Source organism: Myotis nattereri, assembly GCF_964212035.1.
Source record: "Myotis nattereri genome assembly, chromosome: 2".
Taxonomy (NCBI): Eukaryota; Metazoa; Chordata; class Mammalia; order Chiroptera; family Vespertilionidae; genus Myotis; species Myotis nattereri.
The window spans coordinates 88,997,692-89,024,962 of NC_138076.1; the positions used below are offsets into that span (position 1 = coordinate 88,997,692).

General features: G+C 41.4%; 1 protein-coding gene across 2 annotated transcripts; it reads right to left on the reverse strand.

The window, feature by feature from the left end:
* Positions 1-275: 275 nt before the first annotated feature.
* SPRYD7 (SPRY domain containing 7) lies at positions 276-27,271 on the reverse strand. 2 transcript variants are annotated; one of them, XM_081082807.1, is made up of 5 exons: positions 26,968-27,271; positions 13,905-14,021; positions 12,224-12,390; positions 7,584-7,686; positions 276-1,173 (listed from the first exon to the last, which is right to left on the reverse strand). In XM_081082807.1, the coding sequence occupies exons 1-5, from the start codon at positions 27,071-27,073 to the stop codon at positions 1,076-1,078; spliced, it is 591 nt and encodes a 196-aa protein (XP_080938933.1). In that variant the 5' UTR covers positions 27,074-27,271; the 3' UTR covers positions 276-1,075. The 2 variants fall into 2 exon arrangements, with proteins under 2 accessions (XP_080938933.1, XP_080938934.1); XM_081082808.1 differs by lacking the exon at positions 7,584-7,686 and having other exon boundaries at positions 320-1,173; positions 26,968-27,164.

Consider the following 27,271-nt stretch of genomic DNA (forward strand, 5'->3'; position numbering starts at 1 on the left):
TACAATTCAGAGCTTGGATTCTAATGCCCATGTTTTTCTAGTACAACATACGCATCCCTTGTTATCGAAGGAGTGAAATGCATGCATCGTTGCCATGTTCATTTGAAAAGGAAACTCTACCGAGATGTGGACAGTGATTACTTTGGGTTAGTAGGGTATAAACTCAAAGATTCTTGCTGAAAATTATGTAAAGGCTTACGGTCATGAAGAGGATTCATTTATCTTTAAAGTTCTGAAATAATTAAGGGTGAAGTGAATTTACTGTATCATTAACAGAGCAGAAGAAAATGTATTTAATATAGTACTGAATATTCATTAATTACTATTATTTTATTATTCCTTACAGAAAAAAATACATTTAAATAAAAGTCCCTAAAAGAATAATCTCATTTACATTTAAGTTTAAAGCATCCCTATTCTTAGTGTCTGCCAGTGTGTACTCTATCACTAATCACCACTACTTACTCTGGAATTGAAGTAACACAGCATAATGGTCTTCAATACTAGAACACTTATCTCTTTTCACAAAGCAAATTAAAAGCAAAGACATACAAACAAACTAGGCAATTTAAATTTTAAGAAAATGATACATCTCACAGTAAATAAATTGCGAAAAGTGAAATTGCCAATAATATAAATCTCTGTCACTTGTTATGCTCTATAAAAAAGAACATGAGACACAAAATCATTGGACTGAAAACTTAAAATAGTTAATGAGATCTAAACTTCAGAATGACAAAAACCCACCCAACTCTACCAAAACAAATAATTTATATAAGACAGATTCCCTTTTAAATATATATACATATTTCAACTTAATACTGTTAATCATACCCATAGTTACATTTACTTAAATAAGAATTAAATAAACTGCCCAAAATGCTGACTTCATATCACAAAATGTAAGTACTTTAAATCACAATTTTGGGGTGATATATTGAATACATTGGTTCCTGAAACAATATTAACAAGCATATTTTTAATAATATATTTTCATCTATAAGTCAGGTAAAGCTTTATTAAATGGTAAATACTTTTAACAGTGCAGAAGTACAAGTTTCAAAAACAAATACATTCAGAAGATCTGCTGTTCAAATAGTATTTTTTCAAAACCAGGTGGAGGAGTATGATAAAATTCACTGAACTGGCAATCCAAAATTGCACTGTCATCAACTAGAGATAGAAAAAGACAAAATAAATTAGAAGCAAACACCTTAATTTGTATGAATACATAATTATAAAATAAACTGTTTCCAGAATACCATAATATCAATAGGCAAAAAGAATAAACACATCTACTGTTCAGGTTACAAAACATGATCCTATTGGGTAAAAATAGCCACAACAAAAAGCAAAATCTATCAAAAACACTGAAAGGCTATACATCAAAATATTATTAATAATTATCTCTAAAGGGTGTGATTATGGGTAATTTTTTTAAAAAAGATTTTTTATTGATTTTTTTTTTTTTTAGAGAGAGAGGAAAGGAGAAGAAGAGAGAGAAACATTGGTGTGAGAGAGAAACATTGATTGGCTGTCTACCAGGGATCAAATCTACAACCTAGGCACGTGCCCTGACTGAATTGAACTGGCAACCTCTTGGTGAACAGGATGACTCCCAACCAACTGAGCCATACTGGCCAGGGCAGACTAGGGGTAATTTTAATTTTTCCTTATTTTCCAACTTGTATTTTCTAAACTTTCTACAATTAACATTGTTTTAAAATTTCGTTTTGAAAAAAATTATAGCTTCACAGGAAGTTGCAAAAATAATATAAAGTCCTCAGGGGAAACATCTTACATAACTACAGTACAATATTAAATCTAGAAAACTGACATTGATAAAATACTGTTAACTAGTCTCCAGGCCTTATTTAGCATGTACATGTTTTTACCAACATTTACCCAAAATAAATGAATGCATATAGCCATATAAAGACTTATACATGAATGTTTGTAAAAGCTTTATTTTATTTTTTCAATCCTCACCTGAGAACATGCTCATTCATTTCAAAGAGAAGGGAACAGAGAGAGGGAGAGAAAGAGAGAAGGAGAGAAGAGAGGGAGAGAGGGAGAGAGAGAGAGATGGAAAGAGAGAGAGACATCCATGGGTTGCCACCTGTATGTAACCTGACTGGGGATCGAACCCACATCCTAGGTGTGTGCTCTGACTGAGAAATCGAACCTGCAACCACACTGGCCAGGGCAGTAACAGCTTTTATTTTTAATAGCCAAAACTACAAATAACCTAAATATCCATTAACAGATGAAAGGAAATACAAATTGTGATACTTCCACATAATGAACTATACTACTTGGCAAAAAATAAATCCTATCTAATAAAAGACAAAAAGGGTAATTAACCATACCTCCAACACATTTCCCATTGGCTAATCAGGGCGATATGCAAATTAACTGCCAACCAAGATGGCGGCCGGCAGCCACGCAGCTGAAGTGAGCAGGAGGTTTGCTTGCTCCAGTGATGGAGGAAGCCAAGGTTCCCCACCTGCTGCGGCCGGGCTCTGAGCTCTGAAAGCAACAGCTCCAAAAGCAACAAAGTTTCAATTATAGAAGCTAAACAAACCCCAGATACCTGCTTTCAGCCGGCTGCGGCCTCAGAGCTGGGAGTACCAGTGACGGCAACAATGTTTCAATTATAGAAGGTAAATAAATCTCAGAATAAAAAAAGAAAGAAAAAAAGGAAAGGCTGGGAGCTTCAGTCGCTGGCCAGCCTGAAAATGGCCCTCAGCCCCTCACCCAGATTGACCAGGCACCCAAGTAGGGACCCACACCCTGAAGGGGGTGTGACCAGATGCAAACCCCCATCAGCCCCTCTCCCAGGCTGGCCAGGCACCCCAGCGGGACCCCCACTCTGATCTGGGGCACCCTTCAGATCAAACCAGCTGGCCCCCACCTGTGCACCAGGCCTCTATCCTATATAGTAAAAGGGTAATATGCAGACTGACCCTAACAGCAGAAAGACTGGGAATGACTGGTCACTACGACACACACTGACCACCAGGGAGGGGGCAGACGCTCAATGCAGGAGCTGCACTCTGGTGGTCAGGGTGCTCCCACATGGGAGGAGCTCTGCTCAGCCACAAGCCAGGCTGATGGCTGCCAGTACAGTGGTGGTGGTGGGAGCCTCTCCTGCCTCCTCAGCACCGCTAAGGATGTCAGACTGCAGCTTTGGCCTGCTCCCCGCTGGCAAGTGGACATCCCCCGAGGGCTGCCAGGCTGCCAGAGGGATGTCTGATTGCCATCTTAGGCCCAATCCCTGGGGGAGCAGGCCTAAGCCAGCAGGTGGTCATCCCCCGAGGGTTCCCAGACTGCGAGAGGGCACAGGCTGGGCTGAGGGACCCCCCACCCCCATGTGCACAAATTTTTGTTCACCAGGCCTCTAGTAAATAAATAAACAAAGCAGAATTATTAATGCTATAACACGAATCAATCATAAAATAATTATGCTGAGTGAAAGAAGCCAGACAAAATAATAATAAAAACTGAATAATTCTGTTTATATAATACTCTAAAAATGCAAGATAACCTACAGTGACAGAAAGCAGATCAATGGTTACCTGGTTGGGGCTGTGATGGGGAGAAGCAAAGGATTATACGGGAGCAGGAGGAAATTTTTAAGGGTGATAAATATGTTGGCTACCTTGACTATGGTAATGACATGGATGATCACTTTATAGCTCTTGTCAAACTGCACCGATATATTTAATGAACATTACTAAATATTTTATATTTCATAATAAATGCTGAAGAAAAGGTAAGTACTGGATTTGACATTCTTGAAGTCATAAGTGATTTTAACAAGGGCGGTTTCAGTGAAGTGGTGGTAAAGGCAGCCAAACTGGATTGAACAACAAATGAGTGATACAATGAAGACAGTGGTATAGGCTATCCAGTGGTCGGCAAGCTGTGGCTTGCGAGCCACATGCGGATCTTTGGCCCCTTGAGTGTGGCTCTTCCACAAAATACCATGTACGGGCGCGCACGTACAGTGCAATTGAAAGTTTGTGGCCCATGCGCAGAAGTCGGTTTTCGGTCTGGGCGAGTCTATTTTGAAGAAGTACTGTGATATTTGGCTCTGTTGACTAATGAGTATGCTGACCACTGAACTATTCTATAAAAAATGCGGCCATGTCGGGAAGGATAAACATAGGACTAGTGGGGGGTAGAGTTTAAGAAAGAGTTGTTCAGATGGCAATGATTCAGAATGCTTATAGGCACTGAAGAGAGAGGTTGATGACATGAGATACAGATGAAGAGCTGAAAAAGTGAAGTCCCAGAGTTGGGGAGTTTTAAGTCTAGATTACAGAATGAGTTTTCCAAACATGAAGGGCACCACTTCCTCTGAGAAGGGATGAAAGGAGGCAAGATTGGAGTCGATCCAGAAAAGCTTCAGGAGGGTAGGGAGGGAAGGTGGAACTCTTGATAGCCTGTTTCTTTATAAAGTACCAGAGGCCTGTTGCACGAAGAGATTCGTGCAATAGGCCTTCCCTTCTCCTGGCTGCGGGCACAGGTTTTCCTCCGGCACCCGGGACCCAGGCCTTCGCTCTGGCCAGAGCTGCCTTCCGTTTTCCGTCTTCGCGGCCCCGGCCGAGCCACCTTCCGTCTTCCATCTTCACTGCTCCGGCTCGCCTTCAGTCTTCGCTCTGCCGCTTGGAACCTATGTATGCAAATTAACTGCCATCTTTGTTGGCGGTTACTTTGCATTATCGTGCTGATTAGCCAATGGGAGGCGTAGCGAAGGTATGGTCAATTACCCTGTTTGTCTATTATTAGATAGGATAGGGTAAGGTCATCTGCAGAGAATTGAGTAGGAAATTCAAGAAGCATAGTGAAGGTCTGGGATGTTTAGAGATGTAAAGGAACTGCCACAATGACACTTTTCTTCAGTGTTATACAATTTTTCTCTCCCCAGTGATTAAATGTAAGAACAGATGAAATGAATGGCTGGACTGATCTAGAATTAGGAATGGGATAGAGGACAAAGGGTAAGGAAACTTAAGTTTTACATTTATATGTGATAGTATCAGACTACTAAAATATTTAATTGCACTGATTTACCAATTCCAATTTATAAAACACTAGAGGCCCAGTGCACAAATATTTGTGCACTTGGTGGGGAGGTCCCTCAGCCTGGCCTGTGCCCTCTCGCAGTCTGGGACCCCTTGGGGGATGACCACCTGCTGCTGGCTTAGGCCTGCTCCCCGGGGGACTGGGTCTAAGATGGCAATCAGACATCCCTCTGGCAGCCCGGCAGCCCTCAGGGGATGTCCACTTGCCAGCGGGGAGCAGACCTAAGCTGCAGTCGGACATCCTTAGCGCTGCTGAGGAGGCGGGAGAGGCTCCCACCACCACTGCTGTGCTGGCAGCCATCAGCCTGGCTTGTGGCTGAGCAGAGTTCCCCCTGTGGGAGCGCAATGACCACAAGGGGGCAGCTCTTGCATTGAGCGTCTGCCCCCTGGTGGTCAGTTTGTGTCATAGTGACCAGTCATTCCTAGTCATTCTGCTGTTAGGGTCAGTTTGCATATTACCCTTTTATTATATAGGATAAAGGCCTGATGCATGGATGGAGGCCCGTTGGTTTGATCTGAAGGGTGTCCCAGATCAGAGTGGGGGTCCCGCTGGGGTGCCTGGCCAGCCTGGGTGAGGGGCTGATGGGTGTTTGCAGCTGGTCACACCCCCCTTTAGGGTGGGGGTCCCCACTGGGGTTCCTGGCCAGCCTGGGTGAGGGGTTGATGGCTGTTTTCAGGCTGGCTACACCCCCTTTAGGGTCGGGGAGTCCCCACTGGGTTGCCTGGCCAGTCTGGGTGAGGGGCTGAGGGCCGTTTTCAGGCTGGCGAAGCCCCCCCGGCGACGGAAGCTCCCAGCCTCTCCTTTTTTTCTTTTTTTTTTATTCTGAGATTTATTTACCTTCCATAATTGAAACTTTGTTGCCTTCAGTGGAGCTCAGAGCCGGCCGTGGCAGGTGGGAAGCTTGGCTTCCTCCATCACTGAAGCAACCAAGCCTCCTGTTCACTCCAGCTCTGTGGCTGGCAGCCACCATCTTGGTTGGGTTAATTTGCATATAGTCGCTCTGACTGGCTGGTGGGCGTGGCTTAAGGCTTAGCAAAGGAACAGTCAATTTGCATGTTTGTCTCTTATTAGATTAGATACCTTACTATATATAATTTATTACCTACAACTTTATTATAAAAATAATGCTGAGCCAAACCGGTTTGGCTCAGTGGATAGAGCGTTGGCCTGAGGACTGAAAGGTCCTGGGTTCGATTCTGGTCAAGGGCATGTACCTTGGTTGTGAGCACATCCCCAGTGGGAGGTGTGCAGGAGGCAGCTGGTCGATTTTTCTCTCTCATCGATGTTTCTGACTCTCTATCCCTCTCCCTTCCTCTCTGTAAAAAATCAATAAAATATATTTTAAAAAAATGCTGAATCACAGAAACAATTTACAGTAATAATTTTATTTGCCACTCGTTTATATAATTCAGTCATTCTAGTGATATTTATTTCATTTCTCAGGCTAAATGATTTTTAATATTAAGCTACATTTCCATTTATTTAAGTAAATGAAGGAATTGCTTTTAGGTGTACCCAATATAGAAAGAAAACTAACCTACATAGAGTTTAAAAGTATACCTTTGCCCTGGCTGGGTGGCTCAGCTGGAATGTCAACCCATACACTAAAAGGTTGTGGGATCAATTCCCAGTCAGGGCCCCCGGAGACAACCAATAGATGTTTTTCTCACATCAATGTTTTTCTCTCTCTCCCTTCTCTCTAAAATCAATAAACATATCCTTAGGTGAGAATTAAAAAAAAAAACCACCACACTTTTACATGCAAAGATACAGAAGGTAAAATCACTGAAAAATAATTAGAGAAAAGAAGACTAATAAAAAACTTAATTAAAAAGTAAAGCACAGGCTCTGATAGTTATTACCATATTGTTAAATATTTGTATTTGTTATTATTTTTCTGACATCCAAACATTGTTAATTTTCTAGGCAATTACTGCAAAAAGTTAATAATTAGTTTTCATTATGGCTCAATTCTAAGAACTTAAGTAAGGGAGTTAAATGATAAAATACTTTTAGGTCTACTAAAACCATGCACCTGTTGATTTTAAAGTTGTTAATATAAAAAAAATAAAGCAGAATAGAATGATAAAAGCATTCTGGCTTTTTTTTTTTTTAAAAAGAGATACCTTATTTTTTTGGCATTTGTCTCAAAATAATGAAGAGAGAGAGATGAAAAACAATAGGTGTTGGGGTTAGATGAAATCTAATTGGCTACAATAATTGTTTGAAGATAGGTGGTGGGTACATGAGGGTTCATTATATTATTCTCTTTATTTCCAAACATGTTTAATATTTTCCATTATAAAAATTAAAGTAATTAAGTGGTATAGGGTTATCTCTTAAGTACCCCAATTCTTGCAGGACACACTTATACAGAAACTATAATACTTATACAGGAAAACCTTCCTTATCCTACTGAATACATTTCCTATAAAAAGCCCTTAGCAAAAGTTAACATATATCTAATAATATTTAGAAATATTTTAGCTTACCATAAACAACTGGATACACTGTCCCTCGTATACCTGATGCTGGACAATGCATGTTTTTTCCATTCAAATATACATTTAATTCTACATGGTCATATGTAATACCCTAGGAACAAAAGAAAATATTAAAAATGGTAAAAATATAAATCACAATTATTAACAATTATTATTAAAATGCTGGAAAACACTTAGATACCAAGCACTATTCTAGGCACTTCATATTTACTCATTTAATTCTCACAACAAGATAGGTATTATTATCATCTCCATGTTACAGATGAAGTAGCTAAAGCACACCAAGTTTAAATAATTCACCTAAGGCTGCACAGCTGGAAAGTAGAAGAGATGAGATTTAAACCTATGCAGAATGGTTTTGCAATACTTATTTTTAATTTGCATATAATTTTAAACTTTTAAAACACTCTTTAAAAGTTTGCACAGTAGTTACTGACTGATGACAGAAAGAGAGCTTTCTTTGGAAGAATTAAGAATAGACAGCAGAGATTCTTCAACAGAGAAATCATTACAGACTAAGAAGCAACCACTTCTGACTGTGGATAAATTGTACCAATTTAAAAGCTTCTTAGAGGTAGAAAAAGATCTCATAGATAATGTAGTCTTTACTCCCTCACTTTCCAGTTAAGACAGCAAAGGCTCAGATAAGTCATGGTGTTAAAGGCTATGAAATATTTTCTTCAAATCTTTGCAAAACCAAGGTTAAACAATGATTTATTAAAAGTTAAGGAATATTGAGAAAGATAAACAAGCTACCTTTGTTTCATTTCAGTTTAGGTATCCTATCTAATAATAGACAAACATGTAATTGACCGTACCTTCACTATGCCTCCCATTGGCTAATCAGCGCGATATGCAAATTAATCAACAAAGATGGCGGCAAATTTGCATACTGCAGGCAGGGCGGGACAGTGCAGCCGCCAGCGCAAGCCGCCATCCCTGGCTTCAGGCCGGCCCCAGAAGCCCCAGAAGCTGGTGATCAGGGGAGATGGGGGTCCCCTGCCCAGGCCTGACACCCCTGGCCGAGGCATCAGGCCTGGGCAGGGGGCAGAGCCAACAATCAGAGGGGTCTGGGGGTCCCCTGCCCAGGCCTGACGCCTGGGCCAGAGACATCAGGCCCGGGCGGGGGGCAGAGTCGGCAATCGGAGGGGTCTGGAGGTCCCCTACCCAGGCCTCACGCCTAGGCCAGAGGCATCAGGCCTGGGCTGGGGGTGGAGCCAGTGATCTGGGGAAGATGGGGGTCCTCTGCCCAGGCCTGACACCTCTAGTGGAGATGTCAGGCCTGGGCAAGGGGCCGATCTGGCGATCAGAGGGTGATGGGGGTTGACGCCTCTGGCTGAGGCGTCAGGCCTGGGTGGGGGGGCCAAGCCGGAGATTGGTGTGAACTACAGGGGAAACACCTTTTCTGATCGCTCATTGGCTAAGCTCCCTGTATGCCACTGGTAATATTCTTAGTAACTTGGGTAATAAGAATCCAAAAAGGTGATCTAGGGTTTTTCACCACACTCCTGGCAAAAAAAACGAAGGTCTGCTGCTGGAGGACTAAGAAATGTAATATCCTTCCCTAGCCAGTTTGGCTCAGTGGATAATGCCTTGGCCTGCCTACCGCAGGGCCTGGGTTCAATTCTGACCAAGGGCATGTACCTAGGTTGCAGGCTCCTCCCTGGCCGGGGCTCAGGTCAGGACTCATGCAGGAGGCAACCAATCAAAGTGTTCCTCTCACTTTGATGTTTCTCTCTGTCTTTCCCTTTCTCTTCCACATTCTCTAAAAATCAACGAAAACATATCCTCAGGTGAGGATAAAAAAAAAGTAATAAAGAAATGTCATATCCTATGAAAGACACATCTTGAAAATGCCTAAAGAAAGTTGTCATTTTTTCATGGTGAAATGACTGGAGTCCATGTTGATGAAAAAACCTTGGTGGCTGCAGTGACTGGCAGTGGCTGCAGCAGCGGGGTGATGGGGCTGGTGCCTTCCCCTGATCAGCCCGGTCGCCTCCCACAAAGGGAGGCCAGACTGAGGCTTAGGCCTGCTCCCCAAGGGGAGCAGGGAGCTGGCCTAAGCCATCACGAGGACATCCCCTGAGGGCTCCCAGTATGTGAGAGGGGGCAGGCTGGGCTGAGGGACAACCCCCCCAGTGCATGAATTTCGTGCAACAGGCCCCTAGTCCTATATAATAAAAGGGTATGATGGAAATTGACCTTAATGGTGGAATGACTGGTCACTGTGATGCACATTGCCCACCAGGGGGCAGATGCTCAACGCAGGAGCTGCCCCCTGGTGGTCAGTGCGCTTCCACAAGGGGAGCGCCGCTCAGCCAGAAGCCAGCTTATGGCTGGCCAGCGCAGCGGCGGTGGCGGGAGCCTCTCCCACGTCTGCTGCAACACTAAGCCATTAGTCAGAAATCCCCCGAGGGCTCCCGGGCTGCCAGAGGGATGTCTGACTGCCAGCTTAGGCCCAATCTTCTGGGGAGCGGGCCTAAGCTGGCAGGTGGACATCTCCTGAGGGGTCCTGGACTGTGAGAGAGTGCAGCCTGGGCTGAGGGAACCCCTCCCCCCAGGGTACTAATTTTTGTGCACCAGGCCTCTAATTTAAATAATAATAATAATAATAATAATAAAGCAAATTGATAATTGGGATTAGCATTTTTAATGAAAAGGTCTGTTTTCACTTTTTAAAAAAAATCCTATACAATAAAAGCATAGTATGCAAATTGTCCCCTTGACCGGGAGTTCGACCAGGGGGCGTGGCTGGCCAGGGGAAGGGAGGGCGTACCAGGCCGGCAGCTGGCAGCCGCTAGGGACCCTAGTGCACGGGGCCTCCAGAAATTACATAAAAAGCAGTAACTCTCTTTAGGGCAAGCATGTCAAACTTGTGGCCCATGGACTGCATACAGCCCACAATGAATATTTTTGTGGCCCAGCCAATATAACAGTATGTAAGAAATGTTTTAATAAAGATTTTATAACTTAATTTTCACAAAATCCTATTATACATAATTATTAATAACAAACTATAATGTTTGCTAATGACTGATTACTATAACTGTGTTGCATTCATTTCTCTTATGCACCTTACTCACAGGTGCACCAATTCTCTCCACTAATACTAGCAGTGAATATTTTAGCAGCCGATTGCCACGTCATCAGTCTTGGACTGACTTGTTTGGTGTGCGCAACAGGAAATATTTCACTTTCAGAGAACAAGAAAAATAGGTTTATTTGTGTTACATTTATTTGTGCAGTTATTCAGTGTCTGGTAAGTTAATGTTTAAGAAAAAATATTAATTTTTATTAAGATGTTCTATTATTTTATGTTAATGATTACTCATTTATCTCAGCCCTTTGTATTCAGCATGTCTCTATCGAAATAAACCTATGTTTCTATGAAAATTGAAGCTTTTGTTTTTTTGCGGCCCACATAAACTTAAACCTTGTTTATTTGGCCCGTGTTAGCCTTTGAGTTTGACATGCTTGATTTAGAGGACTACAGGAAATTTAGCAACTCAGATCGGGTGGTAATCCAGGCACCCTTCACCACCTGGTGGCAGCATAACCTATAGTATAAGGGCAAAATCTCAATACATACCAATACCAAAGAAAGAAGTGAAGCAGCAAGTGAGAACCCCACACCTCATCAGCAGCATTTGGTTCAAATATTTTCAAACTTAACCTGTCCTTTTACATGATCTAGAAATTAGGTTTGATTTTGACATAATGGTGCATTTATCAATAATTGTTTGCAGGTTTAGCAAACAGACTCATATTAAACTGTCTTCTGTATTATAACCCTGGAATCACCTTGTACAAGAAGTTACTTAACTTCTCCTAATCTATAAAATGGTGATAACAATACTACCTATTTCATAGGATCATTATGAGGATTAAACAATTTAATCCCTGAGAGGCACTTAAAACAGTAACTGTCTCATAATTATTCTTTAACAGAAATTCATAACAAATCTTACCTAATAGACAAACATGTAAATTGACTGTACCTTTGCTACACTAACCAGCCAATCAGGAGAGTATGCAAATTAACCTAACAAAGATGGTGGTTAATTTGCATATGTAGGCTCCAAGCGGTGGAGCAAAGCCAGACGGTCCCGGGGCAGGAGCAGCAAAGCCGTATGGCCAGAGTGAAGAAGACCTGGGTCCTGGGTGCCAGAAGCAAACCAGTGCCAGCAGTCAAGGGAAGGGAAGGCCTATTGCACGAATCTCTTCGTGTAACAGGCCTCTAGTTAAGTAATAAATGTCAAAATTTTCTCTGAGATCTCCAGCTGCAAAAATGCCTACTCCAGGAGAGTGAACTTTTAAAATTGTGGGCCAAGATTTCTCTGATGTTAGAGAAGCAGGAAATGTTGATCAGCAGCCAGTCAGTCATTAACTCTCCTGAATGGAAATAAGGGCTCACTGATATCCTTCACCAGCAACCGCTGTAGAAAGCAGACAGTTCGGTAAGGCGGCAGCATCTTCACCAAGTGCTCTTTTTGGAAAATGTGCCACCTCATTAGATGTATCCCTGTGCTTTGGAATTCAAACCACAAACTCCCAGGCAAAGTACATATACTAAAAGCAGTTCAAGTTGAATAATATACAATGGAAGACAACTCCTCAAGAAAACTCACCACCACGTCTCCCTCCTGTGGAAGGCTGTTGGCTGGCAGCCTGTTTTTCTCCTCGTTGTTGTGGTATAGAGCTCCATCATTTCTCATCACCAGACTGTGCACATCTCGGCCGAGAGGAATCTGATTCAAATTAACTTTCTGAGTTGCAACACCAATACCCCAGATTCCTAAAAATATAATGATATTCCTAAAAATATAATGGACTATTGTTTTGAATCTTTATTTTTAAAAAAAATCTTTTAAAAGTAGTTTGCAAGTTATAGTAGGTTCTGCAGACATAGCATAGCCTAGGAGATAAGAGTGGGCCTTGGAGTTGTACCTAGGTTTAAATCCTGATGTAGCTATGTCATCTTGGGTAAGTTGCTTAACCTCTCTCTGCTTACTCACTTGTGAATTATGGATCCCAACATTACTTACCTCACAAAGGTATTATAAGATAATAGAGGCCCAATGCACAAAATTCATGCACGGGGGTGGGGGTGGGGTCCCTCAGCCCAGCCTGCGCCCTCTCACAATCCAGGACCCCTCAGGGGATGTCTGACTGCTGGTTTAGGCCCACTTACACACTAAAATAATGTGTAAGTAAAGCACAGAGTAAATATTAAAAAATATATGAGCTATTTTCATTCTTCTTCTCTAAAATGATTTTTTTAAGAAGCTACACATTGAATTTAAAGGGCTTGGGTGTTCTATTTCTAGCACTATCTCTGAGAAGTAGGAAATTACTATCTTTCATTTTTTCATCTATATATAGTAATATGTGACAAATAACATATGACTCAGTCAATATCATGGAGAGAAAATTATTCATAAAGTATAAAATCATTTTGTTATCCAATACTTAAATCAGTGAATTAAAAACCTTTTGGGCTTAGGCTGACTATTATAATACTCATGTAAAATTGTTATACAATTCAAGAAACTATAAATTTTTAAAGAAAGCATAGACTTTAGACTTCTATCAGAATTCTCTATCTGATTGCTTCAGATAATACTGAATCAGGGTATCTTAATAGGAGTTAAGAGAAAAACTCAGGATCATAAGATTGATTTTATCCTAAAATAAACAGTAAGAGTCTATATCTATACCTTATATGCTTGACCAAAGGAAATGGTGCACCTAGCTGCAAATTAATAATTAATTATATTAATAATAATGCTAGTGCCTCACAATGATCTAGTATGTCCTGTTGTTAAAACACTTTCATAGCCCACCCTGTGTAGCTCAGTGGTTGAACATTAACCCAGGAACCAAGAGGCCACTGGTTCGATTCCCGGTCAGGGCATATGCCTGAGTTGTGGGCTCAATCCCCTGGGGGAGGGGGAGGGCATGCAGGAGGCAGCCAATCGATGATGTTTCTCTCTCATCAATGTTTCTATCTCTCTATCCCTCTCCCTTCCTCTCTCTCTAAAAAATCAATAAAAAAACACTTTCTAGCTCATGTAAAGAAGGAAAGGAAGGAAAGCTCCATTAATCCCATTTTATAGAGGTGAAAACTAAATCTAATTAAACTAAATTAACTAATTAAACCAGAATCACAAAGAAGAGATGGAAGAAAATGTCTTCTAAGTAAGAGTTTAGAGCTTTTTTACTACCTCATTAATCTTTTTCATATATTGAAAATTACTCCTAATATTTAAAACAATTAGGACTATACTAGTAAAGTACCATTATACCAACCTGTGGACTGGATTTTGAATTCAAAGTAGCTTTTGTTTTGATGTAAAGGTGCACTGGCTAAACAACCTCCTGTTCCACATATTCTTCTTCCATTTTTTACAATAACAACATCTGTTCCTAAATAAAAAATGCAGACAATGTGTAAAGTTTTGTATTTTCTTATCCAACAATCAAGGTTAATTTCTGTTTCACTTTTAGCTCTTGGTCAACAACAAAAAAGTACACTATATATACTTTAAGATATGGAAATAATGTAAATATTTAATTCACTATTTTTTTCCTGAGAGAACATTTATATTTAATATTCATTTGTAGCTACAAATCTTGTTTAATTAGGCAGGTCCAAACCCTGAATTATGCTGAATATTTAAAATACTTTAAATAAAAATAAAAAAACTAACTTTCTTTCATTTTTAGCCAACAAATCAATTTGATTTCTTAAATCTCTTAATTTAAATAAAAGCATAAACACCTAGAAACTGGTAAATTAGTATAATTTTCAATTCAATCCAGATGAATTAAAACAATCTACTAACAGCTGGCTGAATATCTACTAAGTACAAAGTACTATGCTAGTGCATTAGTCAAGGAAGAACTTAAGAGTACATGGAATATGGAAAGAAACATACATCTTTGTTCTTGAAATAGGTAACACTGAAAAATGCTAACTTTAGGATTTTAAAAATGTTTATAAGATAGCTACTATAAATCATATTGCAAATATGTAATAAAGGTTTTAACATCATTAAAAGCACTTTATTTTCATGGAAATTTTTAGTTTAGCTCAAATAACATTTGATAGATGAGACTGTGAGAAAAAAACTGCAGTGTGACCTCAATACCAATTCTTTTCCAAATCTCAATTAAGAATGTATATAAGAGAACATGAAGGGACTTAATTTAATTCTAATATGTAAGAAATAGACTATAACACTGAAGCATGTGACTCCCAAGTTCTGTGGCCAGTAGTAAGTGTAAAAGCCAAGAAGATTTGGCTATTGGAATTATATAGGACTCTTTCTAAGGGCGTTAAATAAAACTAGGGCATAGTAACAAGAGGTATTAGCAGGGTGGCAATGATCACATTAACTCACTATTGGATTCATGTTTAAACAAAAATTATTTGAGATAAATATGTAATAGAAATGCAAAATTTTCAACCTCAATCACAATTCTAAATTTTCAGACACTCTCCTAAATAAGGTAAAACTAAGATCCTATTATATGATTATTAAAAATTCACTAGCATCCATTTGTTTCTAATCATGAATGTTAAACTCCAAATTCTGAGTAACTTTATAAATAATTTACATCTGGCTGCAAAATATACCACCAGCAATTTCAACTGGAGAGCACCCAGGACCCAGCTTCTCCTTGAGGTAGAGACCATTTAGTGCTTGGCATCTAGCAGATGCTCAGCAAATAACTAATATAGAAATGAATGAATAAATATGCTCTGCTAAGCACTTTGCGGTGGACATGTAGCATCTGTTTTCCCTTTCCCAACAGCCTTCCCTCTGGAGTTCAAAACAGTTCCAAGGAAGCTGACTCAATCTCTGGCTTCAGGGGTACAGCTTTGACCTAGGTTAAGTCAATCAATGCATTCCATATTTCTTGGCCACAGTGATTAAGTGAAAAATGGTTATATGACCTAAGCCAGTAAAATCAAAGATAGTCTCAGGACTTCTACAGAAAACAAAGGGATAAAGACACTCTCTCATTCTTGCTGGACCTAAATGAGGAAGCCCAGGGAGCTGCTGCAAGTTATCATGGAAGCCGCCCTCCAGAAGAGGAGAAAAGAAACCCAGTCCTTGGCAACAGTCTTTCCTGATGCTTGTGCTGCCTTTGTACTTTTTTCAGTTACATGTACCAATTAATTTCCTTGATTGTTTAAACAACTCTGAGTTATAATTTTTACTACTTGTAACTAAAAGCATTTTAAGTAAAACACATTTCAAAGAATTATGTGAATGAATGGCATTTTTTCTTAACCAGCAATGCTCTGTGGTTCCCATACATACTACAATCATCTAATATCAAGCTCCTCTAGTAGATAGCTTACTGTCTTGTATATCATCCTAAGGTGCTAAGTTAATAGAAATATCAGAAGACCCTCAATACAATATAGTCTACTGTCAGAACTACAGAACCAACTCTGAACATGGTATTATTCTCTAACTTCAATATCATTTATCTCCAAGGCATTCTGCTAGGTACTGAGATATTTTATATAAAAAGATAAATATATTCAAGGAACACGCTGGAGTGTTGTGAATAATTAGGGAATTATATTTTAGATGTATTCCATTTCTTTTAGTACAAAGATTAGGATCTATGTAATTTGTACAGTTTTATTAATTAGAAAGTCAAGGCCAATTTGAATACAGTCAGAGCATGTAAAAACATAATCAGAGTATGTTTTAAGGAGGGAGGTCAAGAAGGCTGCAGTCTAAGGAAGTTCCATCTGCTTGCTTTGAGCACTGGACCAGACTTGTAGCTAAAATGCAGAATGTTCAACTTGAAAAGCCAGCTGAAAAGTAGCTGATCTGAAATACTGTGAGTGGGGAGTGCAGAGAGGGGACAGAAGGTGAGTGGGTGAGCCAACTTGTGCAGCTGTGCAGTACAGCTGGGAAGCTGGAGGGAAGGTGTGGCAGCACAGCTCCTGCCACTGGGAGCATGGCGTCTCAGACCCACACAGGGATCCCCAAACCAGAGCAACAGAGAAGGGAAGGGGAGCCCACGTAGCATCCGACTGGGAATCAGTGGTGATGTGATCCACCTGGAGGTGGCTGGGTGGGGAGGACTCGGCACTGTCCCAGGCAAAAAGCGAGTGCTTGGTTACACCACCAGCCAGGAGGGCTCACCCTAATCTGTGTCCATGGAAGGGGCCACTCAGCAGAACTATGACTGGCAGAGGGGTCTGAGCCCATCACTCAGCAGTGAATTTGAGGGGCTGATTATTCTCTGAAAGAACTTTCAGCAGAGAGCAGGACAAGGGCCAGTAAGAGTACTCTGGGAAAGAGGTGTAATCCTCCACACCTCCAGCAAAGAGGAGGTCCTTCCCCCACCTGTGGAACAGCTCTGGGCTGGAAATATGCACCCACGTGGCTGGGCCTGGTGGCGCAGGGGACTTGGATATCTGGACTGGTGGAAGCCTGGGCAGAAGCCCTGCCCAGCAAGAGCATTGAGCCAGCCATGCTGAAAGATTAGAGATAAGCAGGGCTGGTTCCTTTTTTTTTTATTCCCTCCTGCTTGGGGTGGCAACAAGGGACACCAGTGACTCAGGCAGAGCTGAGGGGTTGGAAGCAGAGGAAGCACCTGCCCGCCCCTTCTACAAGCTGCAGGCATCGCCCCAAATGTAAATCTGTCTAACCATCCAGACCGTGACTGGATACCCCCACAGAGCCCAGTTCTGTGGGGGAAGGAAAAGCAGCTCAGAAAGTACTATTCAAGGGCCAAGTCCCAAAGCAGAAGCAACTTCTGGGTTAGAGAGGCCCTGTCCACCAGACTATTTGGGGATCTGCCCAGGCAGGTTGCTCAGGGCCAGGCTGGGACAGCAACTCACATTGGCCTGCACCAGAGAACTGCCCTGGAGGCCTGGCACCTACACACCAAAGGACTAGATCCAACAATATTGGAGCAAAATCCAGCAAGCTCCACAAGTAGCAGATCCAAACGTTTTTGTTTGGTTTGGTTTTCTCTTTCTCCTCTTTTTTTTTTCTTCTTCTATATTCTCTTATTGCTAGCTTTCATTTTAATCTATTTTTCTCACTCTCTTTATTTTTTTAATCTTTATTTTTAATTCAGTTTTTTCTTTTCTTTTCCCATTTTTCTTTTCCTAGTCTATATTTTATTTTGTTCAGTATTATTACTTTCCAAAATTATTATTTCATTCATTTTTTTCCTATCTTTTATTGTTTCTACTTATCCTATTTCTGGTCTCTTCCTTCTTTGCTTTCATATTCTCTTTTTTGTTTTAGTTTCTCCTCTAATTTTTTTGGTCCTGTGTCTTCTGATATCCTTTCATGTGTGTGTGTGTGTGTGTGTGTATTGTTTGTTTTTTAGACTTTTTGTTGGGGCTGTTTGTTTTCATGTTGTTTTTGGCTAGCTCTGGTTTTGTCTTTTTTGTTTTGTCTTGTTTTATCACCTGTATAACAGTTGGCATGATGTAGCTGGGTTGAGACTTACAGTCAACAAACCTGAGGGCTGGGCCCACCAACAAATGGGACAACAACAACAATCAAGACCCAAATTCCACAGGATACCCCACATAATCCATACAAGGGTCATTCCTAGAGCACCCAGCTCAGAAGATCAAAGAGAATACTAGGTGTACCGGTTAATAATGGCAGATTTTGTAATCGAAGAAAACACGATAATTTCAAGAGAAACATCAAAAGTGCTTTATTCAAATAATGTCCATCGCTAGCTACACATTTCCCCCATCTTTTAGGAGATACCATCCCAAAAGAACTTTTCTTGTTTTGAGGCAAACTATTCAGAGACCCAATTTTCCACTTCTTTGTATGTTTTGAAGTGCTGCTCAGAAAGTGTGTGTGCCATCGATCAGAACAAGTGGTAATCTGAAGGAGCAAGGTCTGGTAAATATAGCAGGTGGGTTAATACTTCCCAGGCAAGATCTTTTAACGTGTCTTTAACTGGTTTTGAAGTGTTTGTTGGTGCGTCATCATGAAGCAAAATTACTTTGCTGTGTCTTCTGGCACATTCTGGTCATTTCACGATCAAAGCGTGGTTCAAATTGATTATTTGTTGTCAGTAGCAATAAGTATTAACCGTTTCACCTGGTTTTAGAAGCTCATAATACACCACACTTTCCTGATCCCACCAAACACAGAGCATTGTCTTCTTTCTGAAGGATTTGGCCTTGTAGTCGATGTTGATGGTTGACCTGGATCAACCCATGATTTTGTGCATTTGGGATTCTCAAAATAAATCCACTTTTCATCGCCAGTCACAATTCGATGCAAAAAAGACTTTCTTTCGTGCTGTTGAAGCAACATTTTACTGTTGACTTTTCGGTTTTCCATTTGTCTTTCATTCAGTTGATGTGGCACCCATTTTCCTTCCTTTAAAATCTTTCCCATTGCTTATAAATGATCGGAAATTGATTGCTGAGCAACGTTTAATCTTTCTGCAAGTTGTTTTTGAGTTTGACACGCATCTTCATCCAGTAATGCTTGTAACTGTTGGTCTTCAAACTTTTCCGGTTGACCTGGACATTCTTTGTCTTTCACATTGAAGTCATCACTTTAAAAGCGTTTAAACCAGCGTTCACAAGTATTTGGAGATGGAGCACATAAAGCTTCCCAAAGTATACAATTACTTTTTCTTCAAAATAAAGTAATGAATTTAAACTTCCAGCAAATGCTCGTTTTTTTTGGGGGGGGGGCACAAAATTAGACATATTTAAGCATAAAATATCTATGCTGTTAACACCTTCAGCAAATTTGACATATGAAGTTTTGAAGCTTGCTGTCAATACAACAAAATAGCATACATATCAAATTGCATACATATCAACATATGTGTAACTCCATCTATTGAAAAAAATCCACATTATTAACTGGTACACCTAGTACATCACTGGGTCCCACAAGAAGGCCACCCCACCAAAACAGGGAGACATAGCACTCTTATCAGATACACAGAAAACACACACAAAGAAATGGCAAAAATGGGGAAACAAAGAAATAGGTCCAAAATAAAAGAACAGGAGGAATTGCCATAAAAACAGCTAAGTAAAACAGCGGCAAGCAATTTATCAGATAGAGTTCAAAGTAATGGTTATAAAGATATTCAAACAATTTAGTGAGAACTACAAGCAACTTAATGAGATCTATATGAGCATGAAAACAGATACAGACATCATGAATAAGACCCCAACTGAAAATGAAGAATGACATAGCTAAAATAAAGACTACCCTGGAAAGAATCAACAGATTAGAAGAAGCTGAGGATCAAATCAGTGAATTAGAAGACAAGGTAGAAGAAAAACCACTCAATTAGAGCAGCAAAAGGAAAAATTACTTAAAACGCATGATAACAGTGTAAGGGAACTGTGGGACAACATGAAACTGAGGAACATCTGTATCATAAGGGTATCAGAAGGAGAAGAAAGTAAGCATGGGATTGAGAACCTATTTGAAGAAATATTGACAGAAAACTTCCTTAACCTGGCAAAGATAAAAGTTATACAAGTTCAGGAAGCACAGAGCATCCCAATTAAAATGAACACAAAGAGAACCACAGCAAAACACATCATAATTAAAATGGCAAATATTAAAGACAAAGAAAGAATTTTAAGGGCAACAAGAGAGAGACAGTCAGTTACATAAAAGGCAGTTCCCATGAGACTGTCAGCTGATTTCTCAACAGAAACACTATAGACCAGAAGGAAATGGCATGAATACTTCAAAGTAATGAAAAGCAAAAATCTGAAACCAAGACTACTCTATCCAGCAAGGCTATCATTCAAAAGTGAAGGGGAAATCAGGAGCTTCCCAGACAATAAAAGGCTAAAAGGAGTTTAGTACCATCACACCAGCACACCAAGAAATGCTAACAGGACTGCTGGGAGAAAAAGAAGAAGAAATAGAAAGAAACAGAGGAACATAGGCATAAAGAATAAAAATGGTAATAAATAAGTTCCTATCCAGAATAACCTTAAATGTAAATGGATTAAATGCTCCAATGGAAAGACATAGGTAGCTGAATGGATACGAAAACATGACCCATATATATGCTGTCTACAAGAGCCCACCTCAGAACAAAAGACTCACACAGGATGAAAGTGAAGGGATAGGAAAAAAATTTCCTTGCAAATAGAAACAAGTAAATAAAAAAGCTGGGGTAGCAATGCTCCTATCTGACAAAATAGACTTTAAAACAAAGGTCATAGCAAGAGACAAAGAAGGACACTATATAATAAAGGGATTGATCCAACAAGAGGATATAAACCTGGTAAACATATATGCACCCAATATAGGAGCACCTAAATATATAAAATAAACTTCTGGAGAACTCCGAAGGGAGAGATCGACAGCAATACTATTGCAACAAAAAAACTTAACCAGGGAGGTGAAATAAAAAGCCTGTACTTAGAAAACTACAAGATGTTAAAAAAGAGATAGAGGAATACAAAAAAGTGGAAGTATATACTGTGTTCATGTATTGGTAGAATTAACATGATTAAAATGTTCACACTATCCAAAGCAATCCATAGATTCAATGCAATCCCTATTAAAATACCAAAGGCATATTTCACAGATCTAGAACAAATACTCCAAAAATTTGCAGCAAATTCTCAGACATCTCACATAACAGAATTTTCATTGACACATTATCTAGGAGGACAAGAGAAATAAAGGAAAAATAAATAAACAAATTTACTCAAACTAAAAAGCTTCTGCACAGCAAAAGAAACCAACATTAAAATGAAAAGGAAACCCACTGTATATAAGAACATATTTGCCAATGATACATCTGATAAGGGGTTAATTTCCAAAGTAAATAACATACTCATACAACTCAACAAAAGGAAGCAAACAATCCAATTAAAAATGGGCAGAGGACCTGAATAGATACTTCTCCAAAGAGGACATACAAATGGTTCTTAATAAAGAGACTTATTAAAAATGCTCAACATCACTAATCATCAGAGAGATACAAATTAAAGTGACAATGAGGTATCACCTCACACCTGCCAGAATAAGGCATCAATAAATCAATAAACAAGTGCTGGTGAGGATATGGAGAAAAAGGAACCCTAGAACACTGCTGATGGAAATGCAGACTGGTACAGCCACTATGGAAAACAGTGTGGAGTTTCCTTACAAAATTAAAAATGGAACTGCCATTTGACCCAGTGATTCAACTTCTAGGAATATATCCTTAGAATCCCAAAACACCAACCAGAAAGAAAATATGCACCCCTATGTTCATGGCAGTGTTATTCACAATACTAAGATCTGGAAACAGCTCAAGTGTCCATCAATAGATGAGTGGATAAAAAAGCTGTGGAACCTTTACTCAATGGAATACTATGCAGCTATAAAAAAAGAAGGGTCTATTACCCTTAAGACAGCACGGAGGGACCTGTAGATTATTATGCTAAGCGAAATAAACCAGTCAGAGAAAGACAAATATCACATGATCTCACTTATATGTGGAATGTAATGAACAAAATAAACTGATGAATAAAATAGAACCAGAGGGGAGAAACCAAGATGGCGGCATAGGTAAACACTGGAAAGTGCTGCCTCCCACAACAACTTCAAAAATACAACGAAAAGACAAAATGGACATCATCCAGAACTACAGGAAGGCTGGCTGAGTGGAAATTCTACAACTAGAAGGAAAGGAAAAATCACAATGAGACTCAGAGGAACTGCAGAAGTAAAGTGCAGAGGTATGGAGGCTCAAGCGCGGGCGGAAAGGGGCTGGCACGTGAGGACGGGGCTGTCTTTTTGAATTGGGAGGGAGTCACAAGCTCCCGAATGCTCTGAACTCCAGTTCCGGGAAGTCTCTGGGGACCCAGACTCATACAGGGAGAAACTGGACTGTCTGGCAGCAGGCAGAACTCAGAACTCGAGGGCGGCTTTCCCTCAGAGGTGCTTGCAGCAATTACCGGGACACTGAGATGTGGGGCCTCTTAGGGCAGGGCTGAGGATCAGCCAAAGCTACTTGATCTGCCCTGTTGATTCCCTGAGACCCTGCCACACCCAGGCTGCAGCAGAGGCTTTTGCATATGAATGCCCTGGCCTTTACAATCTGAAAATTACCTAACAAATTACAGCTGGGCCAGACAGACGCAGAACTTCCAAGAGAAGGCCCAAGGCCCCACAGCAGCGTGCATTGCTTCACAGCTGGGCCTCATCTGGGCACCTCCAAACCCCCCAAAAAGAAAGGGGAATCTGCAGATCTCTTTGTAGCTCTGCTGAGTAGCCTCAGGCAGAGGCTAAATTAGCACCTCCTTAGAGATCCAAGAGCCAGTGTACCCAGTGGTCAGAGTGGGACCATCCAGATTACAACTCAGATCCATAAGGGACACACTCAGGGGGCAGTCTCAGTGAGCACCAAAGCCCCACTGAAGCAAGTCTTGCCCCAGAAGGGTGTCTTCAGCACAGAAGTTCTCCCACTGCAGACACAGCTGATTCTCACAGACAATTGGCCTGGAGGTCAATTCCTCACAGTGATACCTACAACAATCAAGGCTTAACTACAACAACACTGTGCACAAAGCCCACAAAGGGGTGCACCAAGAGTGTCCACCTCAGGTAACTGGGGAGGCTGAGCCACTGGGCCCTATAGGACACCTAGCACAGAAAGCCATTCTATCAACACAGGGAAGCATAAAAAATGCGGAAACAAAGAAACAGGTCACAAATGACAGAAATGAAGGAAAGCAAACGACTGGATATAGAGTTCAAAACCATGGTTATAAGGTTTTTCAAGAATTTTCTGGAAACCACCGATAAATTTAGTGAGACCCTCGAGGATATGAAAAAGGACCAACTAGAAATTAAGCATACACTGAATTAAGCATACACTGACTGAAATAAAGAATACTATACAGAGATCCAACATCAGACAAGAGGATTTCAAGAATCACGTCAAATATTTGAAATACAAAGAAACAAAAAATACCCAACCGGAAAAGCAAAATGAAAAAAGAATCCAAAAATATGAAGATAGTGTAAGGAGCCTCTGGGACAACTTCAAGCATACCAACATCAGAATTATGGGTGTGCCAGAAGAAGAGAGAGAGCAAGATATTAAAAACGTATTTGAAGAAATAATGACAGAAAACTTCCCCTACCTGGTGAAAGAAATAGACTTACAAGTCCAGGAAGTCCAGAGAACCCCAAACAAAAGGAACCCAAAGAGGACCACACCAAGACACATCATCATTAAAATGCCAAGAGCAAAAGACAAAGAGAGAATCTTAAAAGCAGCAAGAGAAAAAAGTCAGTTACCTACAAGGGAGTACCCATCCGACTGTCAGCTGATTTCTCAACAGAAACTATGCAGGCCAGAAGAGAGTGGCAAGAAATATTCAAAGTGATGAACAGCAAGAACCTACAACCAAGATTACTTTATCCAGCAAAGCTATCATTCAGAATTGAAGGTCAGATAAAGAGCTTCACAGATAAGGAAAAGCTAAAGGAGTTCATCACCACCAAACCAGCATTATATGAAATGCTGAAAGGTATTCTTTAAGAAGAGGAAGAAGAAAAAGGTAAAGATAAAAATTATGAACAGCAAATACACATCTATCAACAAGTGAATCTAAAAATCAAGTGAATAAAAAATCTGATGAACAGAGTAAACTGGTGAATATAATAGAACCAGGGGCATGGAAAGGGAGTGTACTGACAATTCTTGGGGGGAAAAGGGTGTGGGGGTGCAGGAGGAGACTGGACAAAAATCGTACACCTATGGATGAGGACAGTGGGAGGGGTAAGGGTGGAGGGTGGGGTGGGAAGTGGGTGGAGGAGAGCTATGGGGGGAAAAAAGAGGAACAACTGTAATAATCTGAACAATAAAGATTTAATTTAAAAAAAAAAAACCCAAAACTACAGCTACATATAATAATAGTAAAAAAAAAAAAAAAAAGAACCAGAGGCATGGAAACATGGAACAGACTGACAAATCTCAGAGAAAATGGGGAGGGAGGGAGCGGTTAACCAAAGAACTTATATGCATACTAGAGGCCTGATGCACAAAATTCATGCAGGAGGGGGTCCCTCAGCCAGGCCTGTACCCTCTCCTATCTGGGAGCCCTCGGGGAATGTCTGTTGCCAGTTTAGGCCCAATCCCTGTGGGACATCCCTCTCTGAATCCGGGACCGCTGGCTCCTAACCGCTTGCCTGCCTGCCTGCCTGCCTGATCGCCCCTAACCCCTCTGCCTGCCTGATTGCCCCTACCTTGCCCCCCTGCCGGCCTGATCAACCCTAACTTGCCCCCCCTGCCGGCCTAATCGCCCCAAACCACCTCTGCCTCAGCCCCCAGCCTAAGCCACAGTCTGGTCTCCCTCTGTGGGAGGCGACCTGGTGGATCAGGGGAAGGCACCACCCTCATTACCCCGCAGCTGCTGCCACTGCCGGCCTGAGCCTGGGCCCTTCGCAGCCTCGCCTTAGCTCTCATGGCAGCTGCGGCTTTGTCTGGAAGGACGTCCGAAAGGTCATCCGGAAGACGTCTGCTCTAATTAGCATATTATTCTTTTATTAGTATAGATATGCATTGCACATGAACACAGACAATAGGATGGTGAAAGCCTGGGGCAGGTTGGGGACTGAGTGGAGGAAGGCAATAGGGGAATAACAAGGGAACATCTGTAATATTCTCAATAATAAAGATTTTTTAAAGAGAGTATGTTTTAAGAAACATGGAACATTTTCAAATATATGGCATCTTTTTCAAAGTAGCTACCTTAGATACCTTAGAAAACAGTTCTTACTAAAAAGTCAATTCACAATTAATGCAAAAGATATGGCAAAAAATGCAAACATTTACAAAAACTATGCCACAGAAAATTCCAATAGAGGAATTCAAAATGGCTTTAAGCAATGCAATATCACCAAAATAAGTGACAACTTTGAAAGAGAAAACATTCATTTGGATGTGAAATATACAGGCTATTTTGTTAAAGAAAAAAAAAAGCAATCATCTTCTTTAGGTTATCTAATACAACCTTTCACATACCCAAATACACTCATACTTCTCAGTGTGCTTCTCATATTTTCAATGGAAGATGAATTTATGCTTGAAATGTACTCTTAACACAGCATGCCTTTCCTCTCTTTCATGTTATTCAGTTTCTAAAATCCAATGTCTTTTGTGATTGAAGAATTTGAACCTAATGGAAGAAAGATTAACAGAAAATCTCCATGCAGGTAGAAAATTTGGGGATGACATTATTCTACTGAAATTGCTGGGCAGATGTTGAAAAGGTCAGTGGAATGAGTATAACTGACCAGCTCTTCATAGAGAAGAGACCAGAGAAAAGGAATGCTCCCAGGAGCAACCTGCAGTAAATCAGGAGTTTAGCAGTAGATAAAAAGAGCTAAAGCTGATTGATCCTAAGTTCCAGGAACTACATATGGTTATCCTTTACTGTGTTCCCAGCACCTAAGAATCACCTTTGTTATGTCAATGCAATGTCCTTTAGCCAATGAGAGATGTGGGGAAAATAGAAAGTGCGTAAGTACACTTGGAATACAATAATACACAAAAAGACACTACTCTGAAATAATTATAGTGGGAAATACCTGCTTCTAGAACCCAACTCCAGAAGCATGGACTATGTGGGAAAAGTCCAAGGACAGAAATAATGTGGAGGGAGAGGAAGAATATTAGATAAGAAGTTATACGCCCATTTGAAATTGGGAGGAAAACACATAGATGCAAAGGAGCGAAGTGCTATTTTATTTTGCAACAGCCTGACCTGTTGGGAGCAGGCCAGTCTGGTGAGATTACACCACCTTGAACCGTGACTAAGGAGCCAGGTAAGAGAGGTGTTGGCTGAAATGGCAGAGTGTGACCCCAGATGCGGTCAGGCTCCGGCAATTTGCCTCGTTTTGACTTTAGATGAAAGGAAAATCACTTCCAAGAGATCAAGCTCCAACCTATAAATGACGGCTGAAGAGAAGGCAGGGCCGGAGCGGGGTGAGACCTAGAGCACCCTGAAAACGTCCGGGTTTTGACTGGAGCTCGGCAGCAGGGCGCTGCAGCAGCCCACGCCGCTCTCCGCGCCCTCGCCAGGGGACCTCCGGAGGGCCTCCAGGCGGCAGCTCCAGGAGGTTCCTGTGAAATCCCAGTGAAAATGGGTAGGTCCACGCACCCACCTCCCGACGACAGGAGCTGCGGAGGGAGGAGGTCCGAGACACCAAACCGGGTCGGGGCGACGTCGCCGGGGGAGGAGCGGGGGCGGCGCCCGGCGGGGCTGGGCCGAAGGTGGTCCTTCCGACCCCGCAGCCCCGGACCTGTCAGCGGCGCCCGACCCCGAGTGGGCCGTTGGGTCTGGCGAAGGGAGGGTCCTTACCCATGTGCTGCGTGTCCAACTGCACGGCCGGCATCTCCTTCAGAGGAATGTGCCCCGTTCCGCCGTCTCTGCAGCACCGCAGGCAGCAGAACACCGAGGCGGCCATCACGCAGGGACCACTGACTCCTCTGCTGCCTGTCGCTCTTAGACCGCGGCGACCCCTCCCTCACCCCTCCTCTCTGCCTCGCGCCCCGCCCGAAAGCCGGAGGTGTCGGTGTGGAGCGCGCGGAGGCCCAGACAGCGACGCCCCTGGCTGGGAGGGCGCAGCGCAGGCTGAGGTGAAGGCCTAGTAGGCGGAAGAGCC